Source organism: Ostrinia furnacalis, unplaced genomic scaffold, assembly GCF_004193835.3.
Source record: "Ostrinia furnacalis isolate ACB-3 unplaced genomic scaffold, ASM419383v2 OfSCF1132, whole genome shotgun sequence".
Taxonomy (NCBI): Eukaryota; Metazoa; Arthropoda; class Insecta; order Lepidoptera; family Crambidae; genus Ostrinia; species Ostrinia furnacalis.
In genome coordinates, this window is record NW_021131371.1 from 467,297 (window position 1) to 488,971 (window position 21,675).

At 43.2% G+C, this 21,675-nt stretch overlaps 1 protein-coding gene across 1 annotated transcript; it reads right to left on the reverse strand.

Annotated features, from left to right (window-relative positions):
- Positions 1–115: 115 nt before the first annotated feature.
- Positions 116–20,038, reverse strand: LOC114351420 (RAS oncogene family member RabX1). The gene is made up of 6 exons (XM_028302633.1): positions 19,881–20,038; positions 10,026–10,153; positions 6,695–6,837; positions 5,503–5,647; positions 1,345–1,459; positions 116–566 (listed from the first exon to the last, which is right to left on the reverse strand). Exons 1-6 carry the CDS (start codon positions 19,921–19,923, stop codon positions 460–462), a joined length of 681 nt encoding a protein of 226 aa, XP_028158434.1. The 5' UTR covers positions 19,924–20,038; the 3' UTR covers positions 116–459.
- Positions 20,039–21,675: the final 1,637 nt, after the last annotated feature.

A 21,675-nucleotide genomic window follows, 5' to 3' on the forward strand; every position in this document is an offset into this window, starting at 1 on the left:
GTAGAATTTTGTCCAATGACCCCAAGCTACCCATCCTTATCGCTCGCGCGTAATTTATCGCTGTCGCGACTGTGCGACGGGCGCCCGCAGTGAGTGTGCGAGCGCGACAGCAACATAATTACGCGCGAGCGATAAGGGTGGGTAGCTTGGGGTCATTGGACAAAACTCTACGTGCTCGGCGACCAGACTATAGCTTAATGTACCGTCAGCAGTATTACTACCACAGCCAGAACCGTCAGCAAATGAGCATTTTTTCACCTCACGACCTCAAGAGTCAGGTAAGGTCAGCAAATGAGCATTTTTTCACCTCACGACACGATCTCAAGAGTCAGGTAAGGTCAGCAAATGCACAACAACATCAGCAGTAAGTTTTCTACCACATCTAATACCGTCAGCAAATGAGCATTTCTTCACCTCACGATCTCAAGTCAGGTACCGTCAGCAAACTATAGTATACCGTCAGCAACACATGCTTTTCTGAAGTTCACCGTGCGCGATACTGTCAACACTCCATGCGGGAAGTTCTACTTTGCCTGTGTGCGTCGCCGCTTCTTCTGTGGGAGAACCTGGAATGACATATTTTATTATTTATGTTTAAGTTTGCTTTTTTTGAAAACTAGATGTCGCTGTCTTGTTGAGTTGCAACGTGGCGTGGTGTTAAACTGTTCAGCATATTTAACGCATATAAAAAAACAAGTTCATATTTTTGAAAATTAGATGGCGCTGCTGTCTTGCATTAGAACGCGGTGTGATTCAGTCTAAAATATAAAATACTTATGCCCGTTTTCACCATCAATCCCTAATTTTTAAGTGAACCCTATGGAAACAAAATTCCTGTTTACCATTTATCTACACATTTACAAATTTACCTACACTTAGTGAGCAAATAAATGAATATGAATATGTTACCATAAGGGTCACTTAAAAATTAGGGATTGATGGTGAAAACGGTCATTAGTCGAGTTAATTTATAAGAGTTCAGTTACAGTCTAATGCCCGTTTTCACCATCAATCCCTAATTTTTAAGTGACCCCTATGGTAACAAATTACAGGAATTTTATTGTCATAGGGGTCACTTAAAAATTTGGAATTGATGGTGAAAACGGGCATAAGTCTTTTTTCTTTACACAATCGTTCTTGGTCCTCGTATGTTCTTCTGATTAATTTCGTTGCGGGTCCAATGACAGTTTATTTATAATAAGTATTTTCGGTCAAGCTGATCCTGGCTACACAGGAGTTGCAGCGGTGGGAACGAGAGGTGGGAATAGTCCCGTTTTGTCCAGCAATGGACGTCATTCGGCTCAAAAAGAATGAAGGAACCATCGAAAGCTGTATTCTACGTACCGGTGGGTATTTTGTCACTTTCTCCATCTGCCGAGTCGTAAGATCGAATCGCACCGTTACTGCTCGACATCTTCAGCAGGGCTGTGGCTACGCTGAGAAACACTTGGTCTATGCCCTGGAAAATAATAAAATTGTTGTTAATTTAACTTTAGCCCTGGCCAGACAGATTGGGTAGGACTGATGTTAGTAGGTCTTCAGATTTAATTAAAACTCACTGGTTGGGTTTCATTGAAGTTTTCTGGCCCAAAGGAGGAAGATCCAGGGAAAGACAAATGAGGTATTTTAAGGCCCTTTTAGACACTAAAAATAAAGGATAAAGTAGCTAACGTAGATAAGGGTTCAAAAGAACTAAGGAGAGAGAGGGGGGGGGGGGTCCTCTCAGTATGCCTTCTTTCTCACCTGATCGCTGTAAAGCCGAGGTCTATTCTTTGCTTCCTATAAGTGTTTCTTTCTCCTAACCTGGTCTTGCATCTCTATTTTCTACTGCGCTTTAGGTAAAAAGGGGTTTTCTCCCTTCTTACTTGCTCGTCCTGATGTCTCGTATCTCTGTCCTTCCTTTCCTCCTCTCTCTCCCTCTCACCTGCTCGAGCAACGGAAGGATGTCTTCTGTCCCTTTCCTGTCCCTACCTGTAACTATTCTCTCTCCCTCTCACCTGGTCGGGCAGCGTCGAGTTCAATCGAGGTCTCCTATATACCCTTCTTGGAGGCGTGGTCTTCTCTCCATCTTTTCTGCTCGTCACTTGAGATGTCTTTTTTTTTATCCACAACGAGGAAGCTCTTGGCCTGTATCTCACCTGATGGTAAGTGACGATCAGGCCGAAGGTGGAAGCGAGCTGCACCCGGAATCCTCAACCACGGAGGAACTGGCTATCTTACCTCTAACTGCCGGAACACAACAATGCTGTTAACATTGTTGTTATGGCGACAGNGCGAGCTTCACCCGGAATCCTCAACCACGGAGGAACTGGCTATCTTACCTCTAACTGCCGGAACACAACAATGCTGTTAACATTGTTGTTATGGCGACAGACTTAGGTAAGATGGTGGTAGCTAGCCAGGCGGACTTAGAACAAGCCCTACCACCAACCAAACCGAAAAATCTGCCCCCACCGGGACCTCTGCGTCTGAAGTAGGTGGTATTACCACTAGACCACAGAGGTGGCCTCCTGTCCCTAGCTGTAATAAATCTCTCTCTCCCTCTCACCTGGTCCCTCAGTGCCGAGGTCTCCCGATACTGTTTTTCTGCCACAGCCAGAGCCACTTTCCTTCTCACCTAATCTTTCAAGGCCGAGGTCTTGCAGTAAGTGTTTCTTTCTTTCCTTCTTAACTGGTTGTCATTTTTGTATAGACACTATAGAGTCGGTCCTTATCTTGCAGTAAGTTTCTTTACTTCCTATCCGGTCTCCTATAGACCCTTGGAGTCTGCGTGATGGGTCTTCTCTCCATCTCTTCTGCTCGTACAAGATTGATATCTCCTGTCCCTGTCCTGTTCTTACATTGTTGCTATCTCTCTCTCTCACTTGGTCGTGCACCGCCGAGGTCTCCTATATACCCTTGGAGGTGTGGTCTTCTCTCCATTTCTTCTGCTCGTCACTGATGTCTCCTGTCCCTGTCCTGTCCCTAGCTGTAACAAATCTCTCTCTCTCTTTCTCACCTGGTCCCTCAACGCCGAGGTCTCCCGGTACTGCGCGCCGATGGAGGCTGCGTACTGCGCCGCTTCCGAGTACGGCACCGCGCGCCGCTCCGACAGGTCGCTCTTGTTGCCCACCACCGACACCAGCGCTTCGGCTCGTTGCTGGGGCATTGGGCTCCACTCTCTAAGTTACCAAAGGCAAATGGAGGAGGCTTACACACTCCATGCTGGCCAAACTAATTCGCATTAGTCGATTTCTGACCCAGAGGAGGGTAGGGGGGCAGCTGATCGAGGGAAAGACACATGAGATACTTTAAGGCAGCCCCCCCCCTTTTAGACACTAAGAACGAAGGATAAAGTAGCTAACTTAGATAAGGGTTTAAAAGAACTAAGGGGGGGGGGGGGTCCTCTCAGTATGCCTTCTTTCTCACCTAGTCGCTGTAAGGAAGAGGTCGATTCTTTGCTTCCTATAAGTGTTTCTTTCTTCTAACCTGGTCTTGCATCGCTAATTTCTACTGCGCTTTAGGTAAAAAGGGGTTTTCTTCCTTCTTACTTGCTCGTCCTGATGTCTCGTATCTCTGTCCTGTTCTTTCCTCCTCTCTCTCCCTCTCACCTGCTCGAGCAACGGAAGGATTCTTCTGTCCCTGTCTTGTCCCTACCTGTAACTAGTCTCTCTCCCTCTCACCTGGTCGCGCAGCGTCGAGGTCAATCGAGGTCTCTTATATACCCTTGGAGGCGTGGTCTTCTCTCCATCTCTTCTGCTCGTCACTGATGTCTCCTGTCCCTGTCCTGTCCCTAGCTGTAACTTGTCTCTCTCCCTCTCACCTGGTCCCTCAACGCCGATGTCTCCCGGTACTGCGCGCCGATGGAGGCGGCGTACTGCGCCGCTTCCGAGTACGGCACCGCGCGCCGCTCCGACAGGTCGCTCTTGTTGCCTACCACTGACATCACCAGCGCTTCGGCTGCTTGCTGGGGCATTGGGCCCCACTGCCCGACTCTTTCTAAGATACCAGAGGCAAATAGAGGAGGCTTACACACTCCATGCTGGCCAAACTCATTCGCATTAGTCGCTTTTTACGAGATCCATAGGAAGAGAGGGTGGTGCCATGGGTGTACCCAGTTTTTGGTCCAGAGGAGCATGACCATCTAATATACTAGAGGCAAATAGAGGAGGTCCACACTACAGGCTGGCCAGACTGGTTGGGGTTGCCTGGTTTTCGCATATTTGTCCCTAAGTCGCCTATTACGACATCCAGGAATCCAGGATGTCAATCTTTGTCGCTATGAAAGTCAATCTTCGGATGGTTCTTACTTACTATAAGCTATAATTGCCTCTTTCTTTCTTATCTGGTCGTGCAAGGCCGAGGTCTTATCCTTACTATGTAACACAAGTGTCTTTTTTCCTTCTTACCTGGTCAGGGTCTTCTATAGGAGGAGATGGAGGCCTCAAGATGGTTCTTGCCGTGTTTCTTTCTCTCTCCCTCTCACCTGGTTAAGCAAGGTTGATATCTTTTGTCCCTGTCCTGATCCTACATGTAACAAACGTCTCTATCCTTCCTTTTCATCTGGTCGATGACGTCTCCTGTCCTTGTCCACCTTATCTTATCACAAATGTTTCTATCTCTCTCCCTCTCACCTGGTCCCTCAGCGCGGATGTCTCCCGGTACTGCGCGCCGATGGAGGCGGCGTACTGCGCCGCTTCCGAGTACGGCACCGCGCGCCGCTCCGACAGGTCGCTCTTGTTGCCTACCACCGACAACACCAGCGCTTCGGCCGCTTGCTGGGGCATTGGGCTCCACTGCACGACTCTTTCTAAGTTACCAGAGGCAAATAGTAACTTAGAAGGGTTGGGGAGACCTGATGTTCGCATGTCTGTCCCTAAGTCACTTTTTACAACATCCATGGGAAGAAAGAGAGGCCCTATTTTTCTTTATTCCTTCTCATCTGATCCTGCAACCCCCGAGGTGTCCTAGGGGCTAATGGATGTAGCTAGATGGTTCTTCCCTTGTTCCAGCTATTTCTATGTGTCTTGCCTGGTTTGTTGCTAGATGCTATGAAAGCCTGTTCTTCAATGGTCCTTACCTGGAGACAAGAGTATTTCTCTTTCCTTCTTAGCTGGTCGTTAAAATGAGTGTTCTTTCTTGCTTTCTCACTTGCTTGCTTGAGCAAGGCTGAGGTCTTCTGTGTCTGTTCTTCTGTCCCTGCCTTTTAACAAATGTTTCTCTCTCTTCCAGTTACCTGGTCATGCAAGGCGGGTTTCGGTTCCTGCTCTCTTTCTGTCCTTAGGTCTTCTGTGCCTGTTCTTCTGTCCTTAGGTCTTCTGTGCCTGTTGTCCCGTTATTATCTTACCACAAATGTTGCTATCTCTCTCTCCCTCTTACCTGCTCATGCAAGGCCGATGTCTTCTATCCCTTTCCTGTCTCTATCATGTAACATAGTCTCCCTTTGACCTGCTCGTGCTAGGTTGATGTCTTCTGTCCCTGTCCTGCTCTTACACTGTAATATCCTATCACTCTCCTTCTCACCTGGTCCCGCAGCGCGGATGTCTCCCGGTACTGCGCGCCGATGGAGGCTGCGTACTGCGCCGCTTCCGAGTACGGCACCGCGCGCCGCTCCGACAGGTCGCTCTTGTTGCCTACCACCGACATCACCATTGCTTCTGCTACGTTGCTGGACAGATAAATTAGAGAGTTAAATTGTGAAGGAATTAAGGCGACAATTGCCTGACAGTGTCACTCACTAGTGCTTCAGCTACGTTGCTGGACAAAGAATTAGTAGCTTAAAGTGAGTGGGATTAAAGGTGATAATAGCCCAACAGAATCAGGCGCTTCTGCTACGTCTGACAGTCGTCAGTGTTGCTTCAGCAATGTTGCTGGACAAGGGATTAGAGAGTTAAATTGTGAAGGAATACAGGCGACAATTGTCTGACAGTGTCAGTAACGCTTCTGCTACGTTGCTGGATAAGAAATTAGTGGCTTAAAGAAAGAAGCAATAAAAAATTGCGCAACAATGTCAGTATCGCAACTGCTTCGAAACAGAATTAGCGGTTAAGAGAGAGGAAATAAAGGTAAACAATGCTGGACAATGTTAGAAGAACTTCCGCTACGTTGCTGGACAAAGAATTTGCGAGTTAAAGAGAGTGGAAATAAAGGCGATGTCTGAGAGTCCTCCGCCTGGACAAGAGCTCCCCTGGCCTACCTGGAAGTCTTTAAATAGACTTCGCACGCAGGTCGGCCGTAGTAAGGACAATCTGTTCAGATGGGGATTCTGAGATGGCTCAAACTTGGAGTGCAAGTGTGGTTTTGTTCTCCAGTCGACGAAGCATATGATGACGTGTCCTGCGTGCCCAAACAACTGCAGGAAGATTTAATGAAGGCTACAGACAACGCCATTCTTGTGGCGGAGTTTTGGGCTGACGCTGTGTAGGTTTGTTGTCGACACTACAAGAAGAAGAAGAAGGCGATAATTGCCATTGTGAACCCACTAACCTAATACAAGCATTATATTAAGGAGAAGTTAACGGGAATGTCGACGACTCGACGACCTCATAAAGGTAGCAGGAAGGCGCTGGATGCAGGCTGCTATCATCCAGTCATTATGGAAATCATTGGGAGAGGCCTGTTTAGCAGTTCCTATGGCCGGGCGATGTGGAAATCAATGGGTGCGGCCTATGTTCAGCAGTGGACGTCCTGTGGCTGAAATGATGATGATGCTCACCTCTGAAGCTCCTTCACCCATCCTTTAATGGCTGCGAAGCTGGCAGCGCTGCTGATGTCGAACACCAAGAGCGCTGCGTTCGCGTTTCTGTAGTACATGGGCGCCATAGCTCTGAATCGCTCTTGGCCTGCCGTGTCCCATACCTGGAAGGATGAAGAGTAGGGTTTCTTTTTTGGTAAGGTGTTTGACTTTACAGGCGTCAATTTCAGTCTGTCACAGAAAGTCTGTGTCCCCCAAAAACCGGGATAAAAACCATTCAAGGCTGGTTGTAGAGTCACGCGGACTGTCAGTGCGGATCGCTACGCACAGCCGATCTGTATGAACTGCTAGGGAGCGAGCGGTTCCTCCGGACCGCATTACTCTAAAACGCTCCCTAGAAATTCATACAGATTGGCCGTGCGGAGCGGGTCCGCACTAGGGCTTGAATACCGGAATTCCGGAATTTCGTAACTCCGGAATTTCGGATACATTTTTTCCGATATTTCATTCCGGAACTGAAGCCAATATCGTATTCCGATATTGAAATTTTTCATAAATTATTTTAAGTTTTCAAAACGTTTAAGTATTAAAATAGGTTCTTAGATAAGGAAGTCCTTGAGATATGTATTCGCAACTTTATTAGTAATAATATTAAAGAGGCAATAGGGCGAAACCAAAGCTCCAAAATGTTCGATAGAGACAACTCTAATGGGCGAAGCCAGCTGAAGAGAGCGGATGATAGAGTAAAACCTGTTTATAGCTCATCCACAGGACAGTTCCAACAGCTAAGCTAACTCGACACTATACCGAAGATTAGCCGGATATCAGCCCTTACGTGATTAGGATGGCTCTCAAATAGCTAAAGAACAACAAGGCACCGGGTGATAACGGAATAACCTCGGAGCTTCTGAACGCGGCAGGTGATAAGCCGATACTGAAAGTCCTTCATAGACTGTAACTCCGTCTTACTCCAGGGAATAATGCCAGAGGCACGGAACAAATGCTTGGTGGTGTTTTTCTTTAAGAAAGGGGTAAAAGCCTTATTAAGGAGAAAGGATAATTACAGACCCATCTGGGTTCTGACTCTGAGTCATGTCTACAAGCTGTTTTTGAGAGCCATCACGAATAGTCTCGCGCGTAGGTTCGAGGAAGCCAGTTATCGAAACGTTTACATTACCATATACCGCATCTAAACGCTACGGCAGGTTATACAGAAGACCGAAGAGTCTAACTTGCCTATATGCTTGGCGTTCTTAGACTTTGAGAAGGTCTTTGAGCCTGGCTGAACACGAGGGCGATTCCTCTGCGATTCCTCTGCAGCGAGCTGTGAGGCAGGGAGTCGAATTCAACTCGGCTGGGCAGCGTTCGGGAAACTACATAACATCTTTTCGACCAAAACACTTCAGTGCCTAAAGACGAAAGTCTACAATCAGTGTGTGTTACCAGTAGTGATGACACACGGTTCGGAAACGTGGCCTCTTACTATAAGGCCTTATAATAAGCTCAAAGTTGCACACCATGGTATGGAGAGTGCTATGCTCGGTGTTTCTTTTCGAGATCGAACCAGAAATGAGGAGATTCGTAAACGAACTAAAGTTGCCTGACATATAGCGATCGGATTACCAAGCTAAAGTGGCAATGGGCAGGGCACATAGTACGTAGAACAGACGGCCGATGGGGCAAGGTTCTAAAGTGGAGGCCACATACGTGTACCTACGTGTTTGTCGGGAGGCGCTTTCTTTTTTTAACCAACTCCGGAACTAGAACCGGAATTCCGGAGTTGAGTGCCCAATATCGGAAATCAGTTCCGGAGTTGAAATATATCCGATATTGCAAGCCCTAGTCCGCACCGGACGGTCTGCGTGATACTAAAACCAGCCTAAGTCTCAAAATAAATATCTGTAAATCTTTTAAGCCTGTAACAAACAAACAAACATTCCACTTTTCACAAAACTACTCAGATACGAATTGGCGGGCAGCGAGAAGCGAAAGAAGGTCGTTCTCTCTTGGCTATTGTTAGAGCCATGTCTGGTCTGGACTATCTTCATCTAGTCATTTAGTCTCCATTGCAGGAGCAAACCCCTTACTAGCTCACTGGAGGCAAATAGAGGATATGACTACTCCTCGCACCTTTGTTTGTCACCTGTCATACGCTTTGCAATGGAGGGAAATGGAACCTTAATTTCGAACTCCTCCTATGTTCTTCTGATTAATTTCGTTGCGGGTCCAATGACAGTTTAACTTTCCCCCGGGACAAACTTGACCTTCATTGGTTGGGTTTTTGTGGCGGTCAAGCTGTAGATCCTGGCTACACAGGAGTTGCAGTGGTGGGAACGAGAGGTGAGAATAGTCATCTACTCCTCGCATTGTCCAGACGGGTTAAAGAGGACTGATTTTTGCTGAAAAGGAGTTGTAATGAGGGCTATCGTTTTTATACTTAACAGTTGGCACCCCTGGCGATTGACAGGACCTTACTCTACAGTGGCGCCATCTTGATGAGTGCAAATGCGATAGTCCTCCTACCACTTTCGCGCTCACCAGTTGGCGCCACTGTCTTCGCGACTAGCAAGTGACAGGACCTTACTCTACAGTGGCGCTAACTGGTGAGCGCTAAAACGATAGCCCTCATTATCCCTTCACCGCTTGGGGAAATCGTCATTTAGTCTCCACTGCAGGAGCACCAATTTAAGCTAGCTTCTCTAATTTACCAGAGGCTGGAGAATTTGGCGTGTTGGGGAGGCCAGATGTTTTCGTATTTATCTCTGAAATGATCTCCCTCATTCTGGCTAATAAGGAGTTGTAGTTGCTTCTTCACTCGTTTAGTCTCCATTGCAGGGGCAAGACCCACTTTAGTTTATGGTAGATTTGGCCTTCACTCCCATAAAACGTAATCCTTCGATTGTTTTCTTTGTCTTATCATTAATTTTATCGCATGGGCGAATTGCAGCGCGATTTCCGCATATCAAAGTAAAGGATTTAGCCAAATCTGGCTTTATGTTATCGCTGCGACAAACAAAAAGAAAATGCTTGTGTTTTACCGAAATTCCAGATTTAGATAAAGCAAGGCCGTATGTTATTAGTACAAATTTGATTGGAATGAAAATGGGGAAGTAGTTTTACTTTTTTCATGGTCTTTAAGTCCTGAAAGAAGACACACCCCTGCAACTCCTATGTAGCCAGGATCTACAGCTTGACCGCCAATAGAAACCCAACCAGTGAAGGTCAAGTTTGTCCCGGGGGAAAGTTAAACTGTCATTGGACCCGCAACGAAAGTAATCAGAAGAACATAGGTGGAGTTTTCCAGGGCCAACTCGTCTTCTTTGGGCAATATTATGTAGGTTTGTGTACATACCTGTAGCTTCACCCTTGCATCATCCACGCTGATATTGCAGGTGAAGAAGGAAGCTCCGATGGTGGGTGAGATGTGCTTGGAGAACATTTTGCCGATGTACCGAACCACCAGGCTGGTTTTCCCTACTCCTGGAATAGAAGGAGATATTTTTATAGCATTTTTGTAACCACAAGCAGGAAAAACTAATAACCGATATAGCCCGCAGAATTGCCAAACTTATTTGAATTGCAAAGATGATGGCCGTTGGGACAGTTCTCGAGTAGACCATGGGCCGGAACCGAAAAACGTAGTGTGGGCAGGCATTAAGTGGGGGCGTGTTGGGTCCCGCCGTGTAGGGCGGGACGTCCGCGGAAGGCGCCTTGGTCGTTTCTAGTACCCAAGGCGCCGACCACTATGCGGCAGAGGGAACACCCCAGGTTTTTAGTGGGTTCGAACCTCACATAACCTGCCGTCCCCCGGCGGTAGGTATGGATAGGCCATTTTCCTGGGTTAAAAAAAAGCTGAGCCTGGATGCGAGCAGCGCAGGATCGATTGTTGTGAAACTTTTTGTTATTTATTTAGTTTTTGCAATCGTTTCTCTCACTTAGACGGCGGTGCTACTGTTCATCCGATACATTCGATAAGGCTTGTCAACACGCGGCTTAAGGGCCGATTAGATATAGTATAAGCAATAGACGGTAGATAAAACACTTACTTATGCCGATAAAGTTTTTAAGATAATACATTCATTGAACTTGAAACAACTTAGCTAAGTCTTTTTGACACTATGCTTCCGCTGTATTTGGGAAAATATGATTTTTTTTCTTTGTTTCTTTTTCTTGTTTGTTTTAGACAAACATGACAATGTCATCGTCATCATCATCAACAGCCTTTTACAGTCCACAGCTGGACTATGAGCCTCCTCCACTATAGTGGAGCGTTTTGCCATAATCCCCACGCTTGGCAGGCGGGTTAGAGATCGCACTTTAAATGATTGATGTTTTTCAGAGAGCGCTGCTGCCCGTTCTACTACATGACAATGTGTGAGTGTATATTTAAGTTTTATTTCATCATCATTTTCAGCCACAGGCCGCCCACTGCTGAGCATAGGCCTCCCCCAATGATTCCCAGATTTTTGGTAGCGGCCTGCATCCAGAGCCTTCCTGCTACCTTTACTAGGTGTGTTAACCTTGTGGGTGGTTTTGTTGGATGTAATTTCTGGAACTCGGAAATTGACATGACGACGCTCGACATGCTCGACGGTTTAGCAAGCTGAAGTGGCAATGGGCAGGGCACATAGTAAGCAGAACTGACGGCCGATGGGGCTGCAAGGTTCTGGAGTGGAGGCCACGTACCGGAAAACACTGCGTGAGACGTACAAAAAGGTGGACCGACGACCTCATAGTAGCAGGGAGGTGCTGGATGCAGGCTGCTACCAAGCGGGCGATATGAAAACCATTGGAGGAGGCCTATGTTCAGCAGTGTCCTTTGGCTGAAATGATGATGATAATGAGGGTTGGACATAGTGCAATCCGCTTTTAATTTAAGTAAACCTGGTTTTTGTTGAAGGTCATTGAATGTCAGACACCTAAATGATGACTCAATTAAGTCATCCATTTGTCAATATTGATTACAGATAACGATATTGATTTAGCTGCATGATCGATAGATTGTTTTATCGTTAAGTTTATACACAAGAGTTCTGTCTGCAATGAGTTTTTAGCACGTAAAGTTGTATCATCATCATCAGGTCATTTAGTCTCCACTGCAAGCGCATGACGACCTTTTCTTATTTAACAGGATTTGGCCTACTCTCACGCTGGCCAGACGGGTTGGGAAGGTTTGACGTTCGCATATTCGCAGGGACAAACTTGACCTTCATTGGTTGGGTTTTTATGGCGGTCAAGCTGTAGATCCTGGCTACACAGGAGTAGCGTGTTGGGAAAGAGAGGTGGGAATAGTCCCGTTCGCATATTCGCCTTTTCACGTTAAGAGTGGGGGTGGGTGATGCTATTATTCTCAGCCGAAACCACACGGTACTAAGTTATTGTACCGTGTCTGCCGTTTGGTGTAGTGGTTCGAAACGGAATACTATTTCGGAGGTAGCGGGTTCGATTCCCGCACAGTACAAACATTTGTGTGCATGAACATATTTGTTTGTATTGACTGGGTGTTTTCTATGTATAATAAGTATGTATTTACAAAAAAAAAGTATTTAAGTATGTTTATATCCGTTGTCTAGTACCCATAGTACAAGCTTTGCTTAGTTTGGGACTAGAAGCGCAGTGTAAAATGTCTAAGGATATTATTTATTTATTTATTATTTATTGTTACCTAAGTTATACCTTCGTTTAAATTGTTGAAAAGCAGGAGACAGATGACTGAACAGGTATTTGAACTTTTATAAGAATTAAATTATGTGTAACCTTGGGTTTAAGGGGGATGGAAGTACGAAGATAACTGTAAAGCTTTCGGTTTCCGGCTCGAAGGACCATAAACTGGGGCTGCGGGTAGGGTTGCCAGGTCCAAAAACACAAAAGCCGGACTCTGTGCTTCATTTGGCCGGACATTTTACCCTAAAAGCCGGACAGTGAAATGCCGGGGGGTGCAATTAGTGTCATAGCTCACGAGTGAGTACTATCAACATCGGTTGCCTAACATCCTGATGCGTGCGCTTGATATTATTCTGTAGCTCGACTTTCACCTGGCGCGGCAGCCACATAAAAAGCCTAACAAACGCCGGACAGGCTGGACAAGCCAATATTTGGCCGGACAAGATCGTAAAAAGCCAAACATGTCACATCTGGCAACCCTAGCTGCGGCGGGATGCGTAAAAAGTATTTTCGTACACGTCAATTTTTTAAAGAAAACGGATCTTAGCTATCCAACCTGCGCTAGTTTTTCTAGGTGCCCACTGAACTATGACTTGGGTTACATGAATGGTACGTACCGGTGTTGGGTTTCAGCAAGGCTGGTTCACGCTCTAACAGACACACGGCTTATGTACTTAGAATTTCGTACTTTGAGGCGTTTTCGTAGAGTTTTTCTATTGTTATATTCTGCTTCGACTATTGATCTACGGATACGTATTGAAATCAAATTCTTTCTTTTCAAAGCATACACGGGGACAATATTATCGGATGGTTCGTTCGTTCGTTTCAGCCGAATGACGTCCACTGCTGGACAAAGGCCTCCCTCAAGGTTTTCCATAATGAGCGGTCCTGCGCTGCCCGCATCCAGGCTCTTCCCGCGACCTTTACCAGATCGTCAGTCCACCTAGTAGGAGGCCTGCCCACGCTACATCGGATGGTGTTGAGATTGAGATCAAATTGGTGGATTTTTTGTTATAAACTAATGTTGATTTACCTTGACTGTGATCTGTTACTAGACTAGGGGCAAAAAGATTTTAAGATTTTGAGACTTTGGCAACCAGCAAAAGGGCAACAAGGGACCTTTAAGTTTATTTTTATTGGACGATTATTATAATTAGGACACAAGTTACAAGGGCAACAAAGGATATTGGTTCAAGTTTTATTGGTCCTTGATTTTTTTATGATTTTCAAACATGTTCTTTGCTTTTAAAATCTGTGCCAAAAAACTAGCCGACTCAAAGTCAATCTTTGGACAATTTACCTACATGCATTGATGTATCCTTCATATGAATTCGATAACTGATGCAACTGCTTATCGTACAAAGATAATGAATCAGAGCGTGCAGCCGGTGCATCGAGTGTTTACAAAGATAACTTTAACTACCTAAACGAGGTAATGTTTAGCAACATTGTTTTGACTTTAGTTGGGTTGACCTTAAGCTTCAACCACACCAACTTTGCACGCAAATCGCCATCGCCGGAGCGATCATAGGCCAATGACAGATCGCGCGACCCATGATAGTCTTCGCGACCTGTCATTAGCCTATGACAGAGTAAATACAAATGAGTAGGTCAGCTTCATAGAACCGCACCGAGCGCGGTTTGTCGGCGCAACACCCCGCTAATCCACGCTAAATTTTGCCAGTGTGTGCGTGCGCGCCGCATACGTATTGGCGCGCTCACATGCAAACCGCGCTCGGTGCGTTTCTATGAAGATGACCTACTCATCTGGGGGCGCGGCAGTGCCCCCACCAAGTCGAGCAAAAAAGCGGCACGGCCGTACCATCCTTTTCTCGAAGCAATTCAGGCCATTTTCGACCGCCTGTAACTTCGTTGTGGATAAAACTAGAAGGCTGAATTTTCATTAGCTATGCAGGCATTGTAAAGACACGGTATATTTAAAATTTCATTCAATTTGAACCAGTAGTTTAAGAATTATAACGGGTCAAAGTTACTTAATTTTGTCACTCACTGACTCACTGACTCACTGACTGACTCACCGATCATCAAAATTCTAAGGCACTTCTAGCAGACCTAGAAGCTTCAAATTTGGAATATAAGTAGTGTTTGGTGTATGAATCAAGGAAAAACTAAAATATTTGGGGGCACGGTAGTGCAACCGCCAAGTCGAGTAATTAAAGATTTCCTGGCCTGGACTTGGTATTACATGGATCTCACAACTTTTTACCGTAGAACAACTGAGTTGCGAGACTTGGTTTTTTTGACAAGTATTGTTTTTGATGGGTTTGTATTTACTCTGCCTATGATCGTGCCGGCGATGCCGATCTGCACGCGTTGGTGTGGTTGAAGTATTAAACGCATTGGTCGCCATCGCGCACGCAGGCTGATCGCATCGGTTTGGCCGAACCTTAAGAAACGAGGTAATGTTTAGCAACATACTTTTGACGTAATTGGGCGATCAGTTGACATGTCAAATGTCAACTGATCGCCCAATTACGTCAAAAGATTTAGAGATTCCTACTGACCTAAAGCTTGTTTTTGTTTTGTTTTTTTTTATAACACGGTAACCTCTCGTGGGTTAGCTTAAAAAAACATGCTTTTGTCACGAGTGGGTTCACTATAATAGTCCAGCGGCGGCGGAGTTTGAACCAGCATTCCTCGGATCTCGAGTCGGCTAGTTTGTGAGTTACAGCTTCACTGTTGGGCTATAGTCGCCATCAAGTGAAGTCAATAAATGTTATACTTTTCCCTTGTCTCAGCCTACAGAGTAATGGGGAGAAAGGATTATTCTCCCACTTGCTCTCTGCTGCACCCTTCTGTAAGATGATGCTGTGCGTTGACCAGGCTTGGCAGCGAAAGGTCCACAACCACAACCATAGTGATAGAACCTCTCTTTCCTAGCTCCTAAAATGTGCCCAACAGTGTTCACAACACTGGTTTTCATCTAAAATGTAGCATCTCATGTAATACGTTATGGTTTTACAATATTGAGTATGAACACTAGGTGAACCGAAGATCAGGTGAAGGTCGCGGGAAGAACCTGGATGCGGGCAGCGCAGGACCGGTCATTAAGGAAATCCTTGGGGGTGGCCTTTGTCCAGCAGTGGACTTCATTTGGCTGAAACGAACGAACGATTGAGTATGGAAAAGAGTCATAATTATCACAATCTACTGTGTAATTATTATCTTAAAATGTAAGCAATTCTATCGCATATTTATAAATTAATCAATCAAAATAGGTATTATTCTAAAGCTAGGTGCTTTAAAATGACAGAGTGCGGATAATATGTAATTATAAAGTATTTAACCATGAGGATATGCCGACGATATACACCTACCTAGAGTGATACATTACAATACAATGTATTGTTAATTTACTAATTACAATGATAAGTGTGTCCTTACATACCGATAGCTAGTAGGTATTTAATAAGGAAAAGTTCGTTATTAATATAATAATGATTCAATGCTATGAATATCTAGCTTTTAACTGGTATTTGTGTAATTATTTTAAGTACTAAACGCAATAAAGGAAATGTTAATTACCTAGCTTATTTCCTGTTTTTATTTATATCTGACTTACTAGACTGCTAAAGAGTTTGTTTGCTTGAACGCGCTAATGTCAGGAAGTTCTGGTCCGTTTTGAAAAGTTATTTTCGTGTTGGATAGCCCATTCGAAGAAGGCTTTAGGCTTATTTCCTATAGGGGTGAAGCAGTAAAGAAGAATGTTGCAAAAACGGGAAATATTATTCAAACTATTTTCACGCGTACGTAGTCGCAGGCACAGCTATAGATCGTTTCATCCACGAAGACGCGCCCCACCATTCTTCCGCTAATGTTTGAGTGTTATCGGTACACGCTAATTATATTATCCATGAGTGCACACGCACACTACAATAATGACGCTCGGATTGCTCGGATCAAACTCCCCGCACCCTGCCCTTCCCTTGACCAAAATTGGTGGGGCGCGTCTTCGTGGATGAAACGATCTATAATCAATGATATGGATATTCTAATCACCATCACCGCAGCATGTACCTATATTGATCCTGTAATAGAATCGCGCGTTTAACCTCAATTAGTGAAGCTGCCAATCATTATTGTGGATTGTGGACAGTGTTGATGGGTCAACGAGCATCAACGCAAATGATACGCTTCAAGGCCGGTAAACTATTGTTGTCATTTAGAAGGCTTCTTTAGCCGCAATTTGCTAATTGTGATGATTAGATTTTAGTTTGATGACATGGGAGAGGTGTAAAGTTTAATGATCTAATGATCCATAAAGTGAAGAGAAGATCTATCTAACTGATAGCAGGAGAGAAAGTGTGAGAAGATAAAGATGTAGGATGTCTATCAGCTATTTGGACTGATGACGTAGAAAGCTGGCAGACAGCGGCTGATTAAAATACGAAGAGCCAGGGACTCACTCTCGGGGATAGAGCTCTTCAGTTTTTCGGATTAATGATCTTTTTATGAGATGAAAGGGGACCCTTTTATCTAGAGTAGGTTAAGAATTATTCAGAATTTCTTCTTTAGATGGGATTGAGCCCAACAAATTTCACGCTACACCACCATTTCTAAGTTGTGGGCCTTGTGGCACACTTGTGGGGTCCTAAGGCAGGCACAATTACTGAATGATGATGATCCTAATGTGTTGCATTCAGCCACCCATTACTATAACGCTGTTGCGCTGGTTCTCTAGGCTCCAAGACCCAGTTCCCACCACAGTGGAAAGAAGAGATGTGAATAACCAATCATATTTCGTGATTTCCCCATCTCCTTTCCGCTTTGGTGGAAACCAGGCCTAACGTAGAGCTGACACTAATTACTATTATTCAAGTCGATTAACTCTGAATTTAAAGTGAGCACTTCGCGCAAAATTCAACCATTATCGCTTCGAAATCTTACAAAGGTCGTCCGCGCAAGCGACCGAGACTATCGGTCAATTTATGAATTGACCGGTTCCCATAATTGGCTATGGTTAGGGTTCCATAGACAGTTTGACCGTTTTCTACAGACATGAAGATATAATGTGCCCGCGACTTCGTGAAAAACGTTTTGAATTTTTGTCCCGTTTTCGCATATTTTCTGGTCGTGGGTTCGATTCCTGCTGCACTGCTGAACATAGGCCTCCCCCAATGACTTCTACATCGCACGGTTGGATAGCGGCCTGCATCCAGCGCCTTCCTGTGCTACCTTTATCAGGTCGTCGGTCCACCTTGTGGGTGGACGTCCCACGCTGCGTTTTCCGGTACGCGGCCTCCATTCCAGAACCTTGCTGCCCCATCGGCCGTCAGTTCTGGGTATTATGTGCCTTGCCCATTGCCACTTCAGCTTGCTAATCCGTCGGGTTATGTCAGCGACTAGTTCGTTTACGGATCTCCTCATTTCTGATTCGATCTCGTAAAGAAACACCGAGACTAGCCCTCTCCATAGCACGCTGTGCAACTTTGAGCTTCTGTATAAGGCCTAGTAAGAGGCCACGATTCCCGCCTTAGGCAGTTCGATTTTTTCAAGTTTTTTTTTTTGAGAAGCGTCTAATAGGTAAGAAATTTTATTAATGTAGAATGTTTCTTATTATCTTTTGAGAAACAAGAAACAACCAAATAGCTTCCTATATTACACCCTGATAGATATCTATGTCTAACCAAGATTAAAAATTCTGTTATTGATGCACTAAGATTAACAATCTGCTACAGAATGCATGGTAGGTAGTTACCTAGGTACCTACCTATTGATTGTGTGAATAGATCCTGACCTAAACCTAGATATTAATTCATGCCTAAACCCAGGCAGGTAATCAAGGATGTTGTTCAAAGCTATAAATTTAAAAGGTTTTATAAACAATGTTTACTTTTAAGCCTAGGCGCAGACCACCAACTTTTAGTTGGCTGATAGTTGGGCCCGATTATGAAGAATCGGCCGAAGGCAAATCGGTGTAATGTTTGCGCACTTTCATACATACCCATACTGATTCCCTGCCCGATTGGACTATCGGACTTTATTTTCTGTTGTATGGAAAAATCTACCCATTTATAAATAATCAAATAATTATGTTATTATAAATAATATGCTAGTTAGTACAATATTAATAGGTAGGTTTAAAATAAGTAATGATAAGTAACTAATTGCTTGCATAATTTAATTTTCCTTGTCATCTGTGTAGATAATGTTACCGGTTGAGATTGAACTGCATTTGTTAAAATAGTTTATTAGTTATTTTTAAACTTTTAAGCCTAACAAACTAAGAAATGATATTACTTGTGCGAAAAGCTGGCTGGACCAATTTTAGCACTTAAGGACTCGCTAATGGGTCCAACGGACCCAGTACTTAAATTTTTGTGTAATAACTCTTAAAGTTTGACGTTTGCGATGTTGTCGCTCTTAGTACCTTTCCACGACATTGTAGCACAGCTAATAGCGGTCATAATCGTCAAATAGCCCACTGCAGTGATTGCTACAGACGAAAAATGTGTTTTTGAGTCTACTGGACCCGGTAAACAAAGTGAATTTTTTAATGTTTTATAGTAATTTCTCATTAATGGTCAATTGGTATAAGTAGACAAATCATAGTAGTTTACGAAAATAAACAAGGTATTCTTTTAAATAATTAATTACAGAAATTTTCAAAACTAACCTTCATTTTGCCAAAAAACCTTAAATTTTTTAAATAAGTTGTTATTTTAGAAAAAGGCAATAAATATGACTATTTGGTTTATTATTTTGTCTTTGTTTATATCATATTATCCTTCTAATAAAGTAGTTTTAAATTTTATTAAGAGTTTTTGAAAAATACATAGGATTTTATATACTGGGTCCAGCGCACCCGGTAGCGAGTATGAATGTTACAAATTAAGGCGCGAGTCCTCAAGTGTTAATGGAATGAAATGAGGATTGCCTACCTACCTAAGTAGGTCTTAGAATACCTATAAAACTTTTTTTATAGGTCCATAGTGAATACACTAATATTTTAAAGACGAAGGAAAGATTTGATTGTTTGTATTGAATATCCAAAACTACTGGACTGATTTGAAAAATTCTTTCACCACTGTAATCCTACATTATTATTTCTGATGAATAAAGGCGGTACGAAGTTCGCCGGGTCAGCTAATAAGATATAGTTGGCAACTTGGCAAGGAAAAGTTAGTTAAGTAATACTTTTTTGCTATTTTAAGGTATTGGTTACTGGTTATTAAAAGTGGAACGAAAAACAAAAGAAAAGTTCCAACTTAAATAATGATGATGAATACCTACTGACAAATTAAGTACCTAATTGGTAATTTAACAAGTTTGAGCATGAATTAAACATTTTTATGTCACTAGTTCAACTTTTTAAACCGGTTTCCGAACATGCCGAATTGCCGATTCGTTTTGTAACTTCTCGCTAAGTCGATGTTTGATTGTATAACAATTTCACTATTTTCATACCGTAGAAATATTTTATTGATGATGAAATACACTTACTTAACTTCTAATCAGTTCTGAAACATCCGGGCAGTGAATTTCCAGTTTTTAAATTAAAAATAAGCGATTGCAATCTCACCTTGTGATCCCAAAACAACGATTTTTGCTTCAATGACCTTCATTTTTGTTCACAACTAAATAACATTAATCACAGCACGATTAATAAACAAATTAACATCGTTAAACAAAGAAAACAAAACAAAAAACTAAGTAAACAAAAGTCACATCTCCACTTCACGGCAGCAAAACGATTACTAAAATATAAAACGTACAAATTAAAAGAGTTCATTTTTGTCATACAAGTAATTTAAAATGATACCATTTTTATTTGGTCGAATAACACACCTGATAAAACTGACAGAAAAGCGACATCTAGTTAGGGCAACCAACTCATGTAACTTAATAATGGGAATTAAAAACAGATGGCAGTGTTAGCGCTAGCCACTTTTACAACGCCATCTGTTTATCATTGTAAGCATGCCAAAAAGCATCCTTTAGTTGTTAAGTTAAAATAAAGATGGCGCTGTAGAACAATTATTATAACCAAACGCTGCGTAATGTTGAATTAATTATTACATTTTTTGGGAAAATTACGCTGAAAATGGTTGAAGAAGAAAGTCAAAATAATATGAGACTGCATTGAAGAAGGCTTTATGTCTTACCGTAAAGTAGGTATAGTTCCAAAATACTGGACTGTCCTGTCGATGACATTGACAGTGGGGCGCCACCGTCAATACCGGATCGCTGGTTCAGATTTTTGCCATGTTGGAAACCATATAGTTGAACGATGGTAGCGCCCCCCTGTCATTGAGTTTGGCGGGACAGTTCAGCATGGGTCATCTATACCTACTTTACTTACGTAACGTCCCATTGGCCCCAATGGTTAAAATTCACAAAATACGAGTAAATAAGTTTTGCAAGAATGAAATATATAATTATGAAATTTTTTCGCAATGATACAATAAATACCCTCTTTTTTATAATCAAAAGTTTAGTTACTAATTAAGATTATTATAATATTTAATCTGTTACAACATTACACAATGGGAAAGTTATTTGGTAATTAAGTGACTTGATGAGTTATAATAAAATTTTTATTACCACTTCAAGTAAGTACATAACTTAAAAAGCGATTTTTATGGCATCAAGGCCGAAACCCTGCCATTTATTGGCAATCACCATAATATTTCCCATAAAACTACGAACCACAGATCATAAAGTGGGATAGTAAAATGTGTAGATCGCAATTATTTATGGATTTGGTCTAGTAAACGAGAAATAGCCGCTTGACCTGGTGGTTGGAGTGAAAATGCGGGTTCGACTCCCGCTGGGGACAAAATGTCTGTAATAATATTATTCACCTTGCCTAAGTATCATCGTCATCATCGGTCATCATTTACGCCCGTATTCACAATCGATGCTTGCTTAAGTGAAACAGCAAATCGAACGCACAGCGTTGAATAGAGCTCTGTGATTGGTTTGCAAGTACCCTGTGCGTCCACGCGCACTATGAGACCTCATAGTAATGTGTGTGAATACGGGACTTACTTACTTATGCCCGTTTTCACCATCAATCTCTAATTTTTAAGTGACCCCTATGGTAACTTAACAGGCATTTTGTTTTATAGGGGTCACTTAAAAATTAGGGATTGATGGTAAAATAGGACATTAGTCTCCACTGCAGGAGAACGACCTTCTCTAAAATAAATGCAAAAGGGAGGATTTGGTCTACACGCAAAGTTTAGTAAGTTATTTTGACTCTGTAAAGAAAAACATAATGTAGGTATGGTGTTTTTCATTTCTATCTCAGATTTTTATAGCAATTTTATAACATACAAATTCAGTCATTAAGTTGTTTTTAACCAAGTTTGTCT

Coding starts and splice junctions, on each gene's coding strand:
- LOC114351420 (XM_028302633.1), bottom strand. CDS start 19,923: ATGAAGGTCATTGAAGCAAAAATCGTTGTTTTGGGATCACAAG. Junction 10,154..19,880: donor CGTTGTTTTGGGATCACAAG/GTGAGATTGCAA, acceptor CTTCTATTCCAG/GAGTAGGGAAAACCAGCCTG. Junction 6,838..10,025: donor ATGCAAGGGTGAAGCTACAG/GTATGTACACAA, acceptor TCATCCTTCCAG/GTATGGGACACGGCAGGCCA.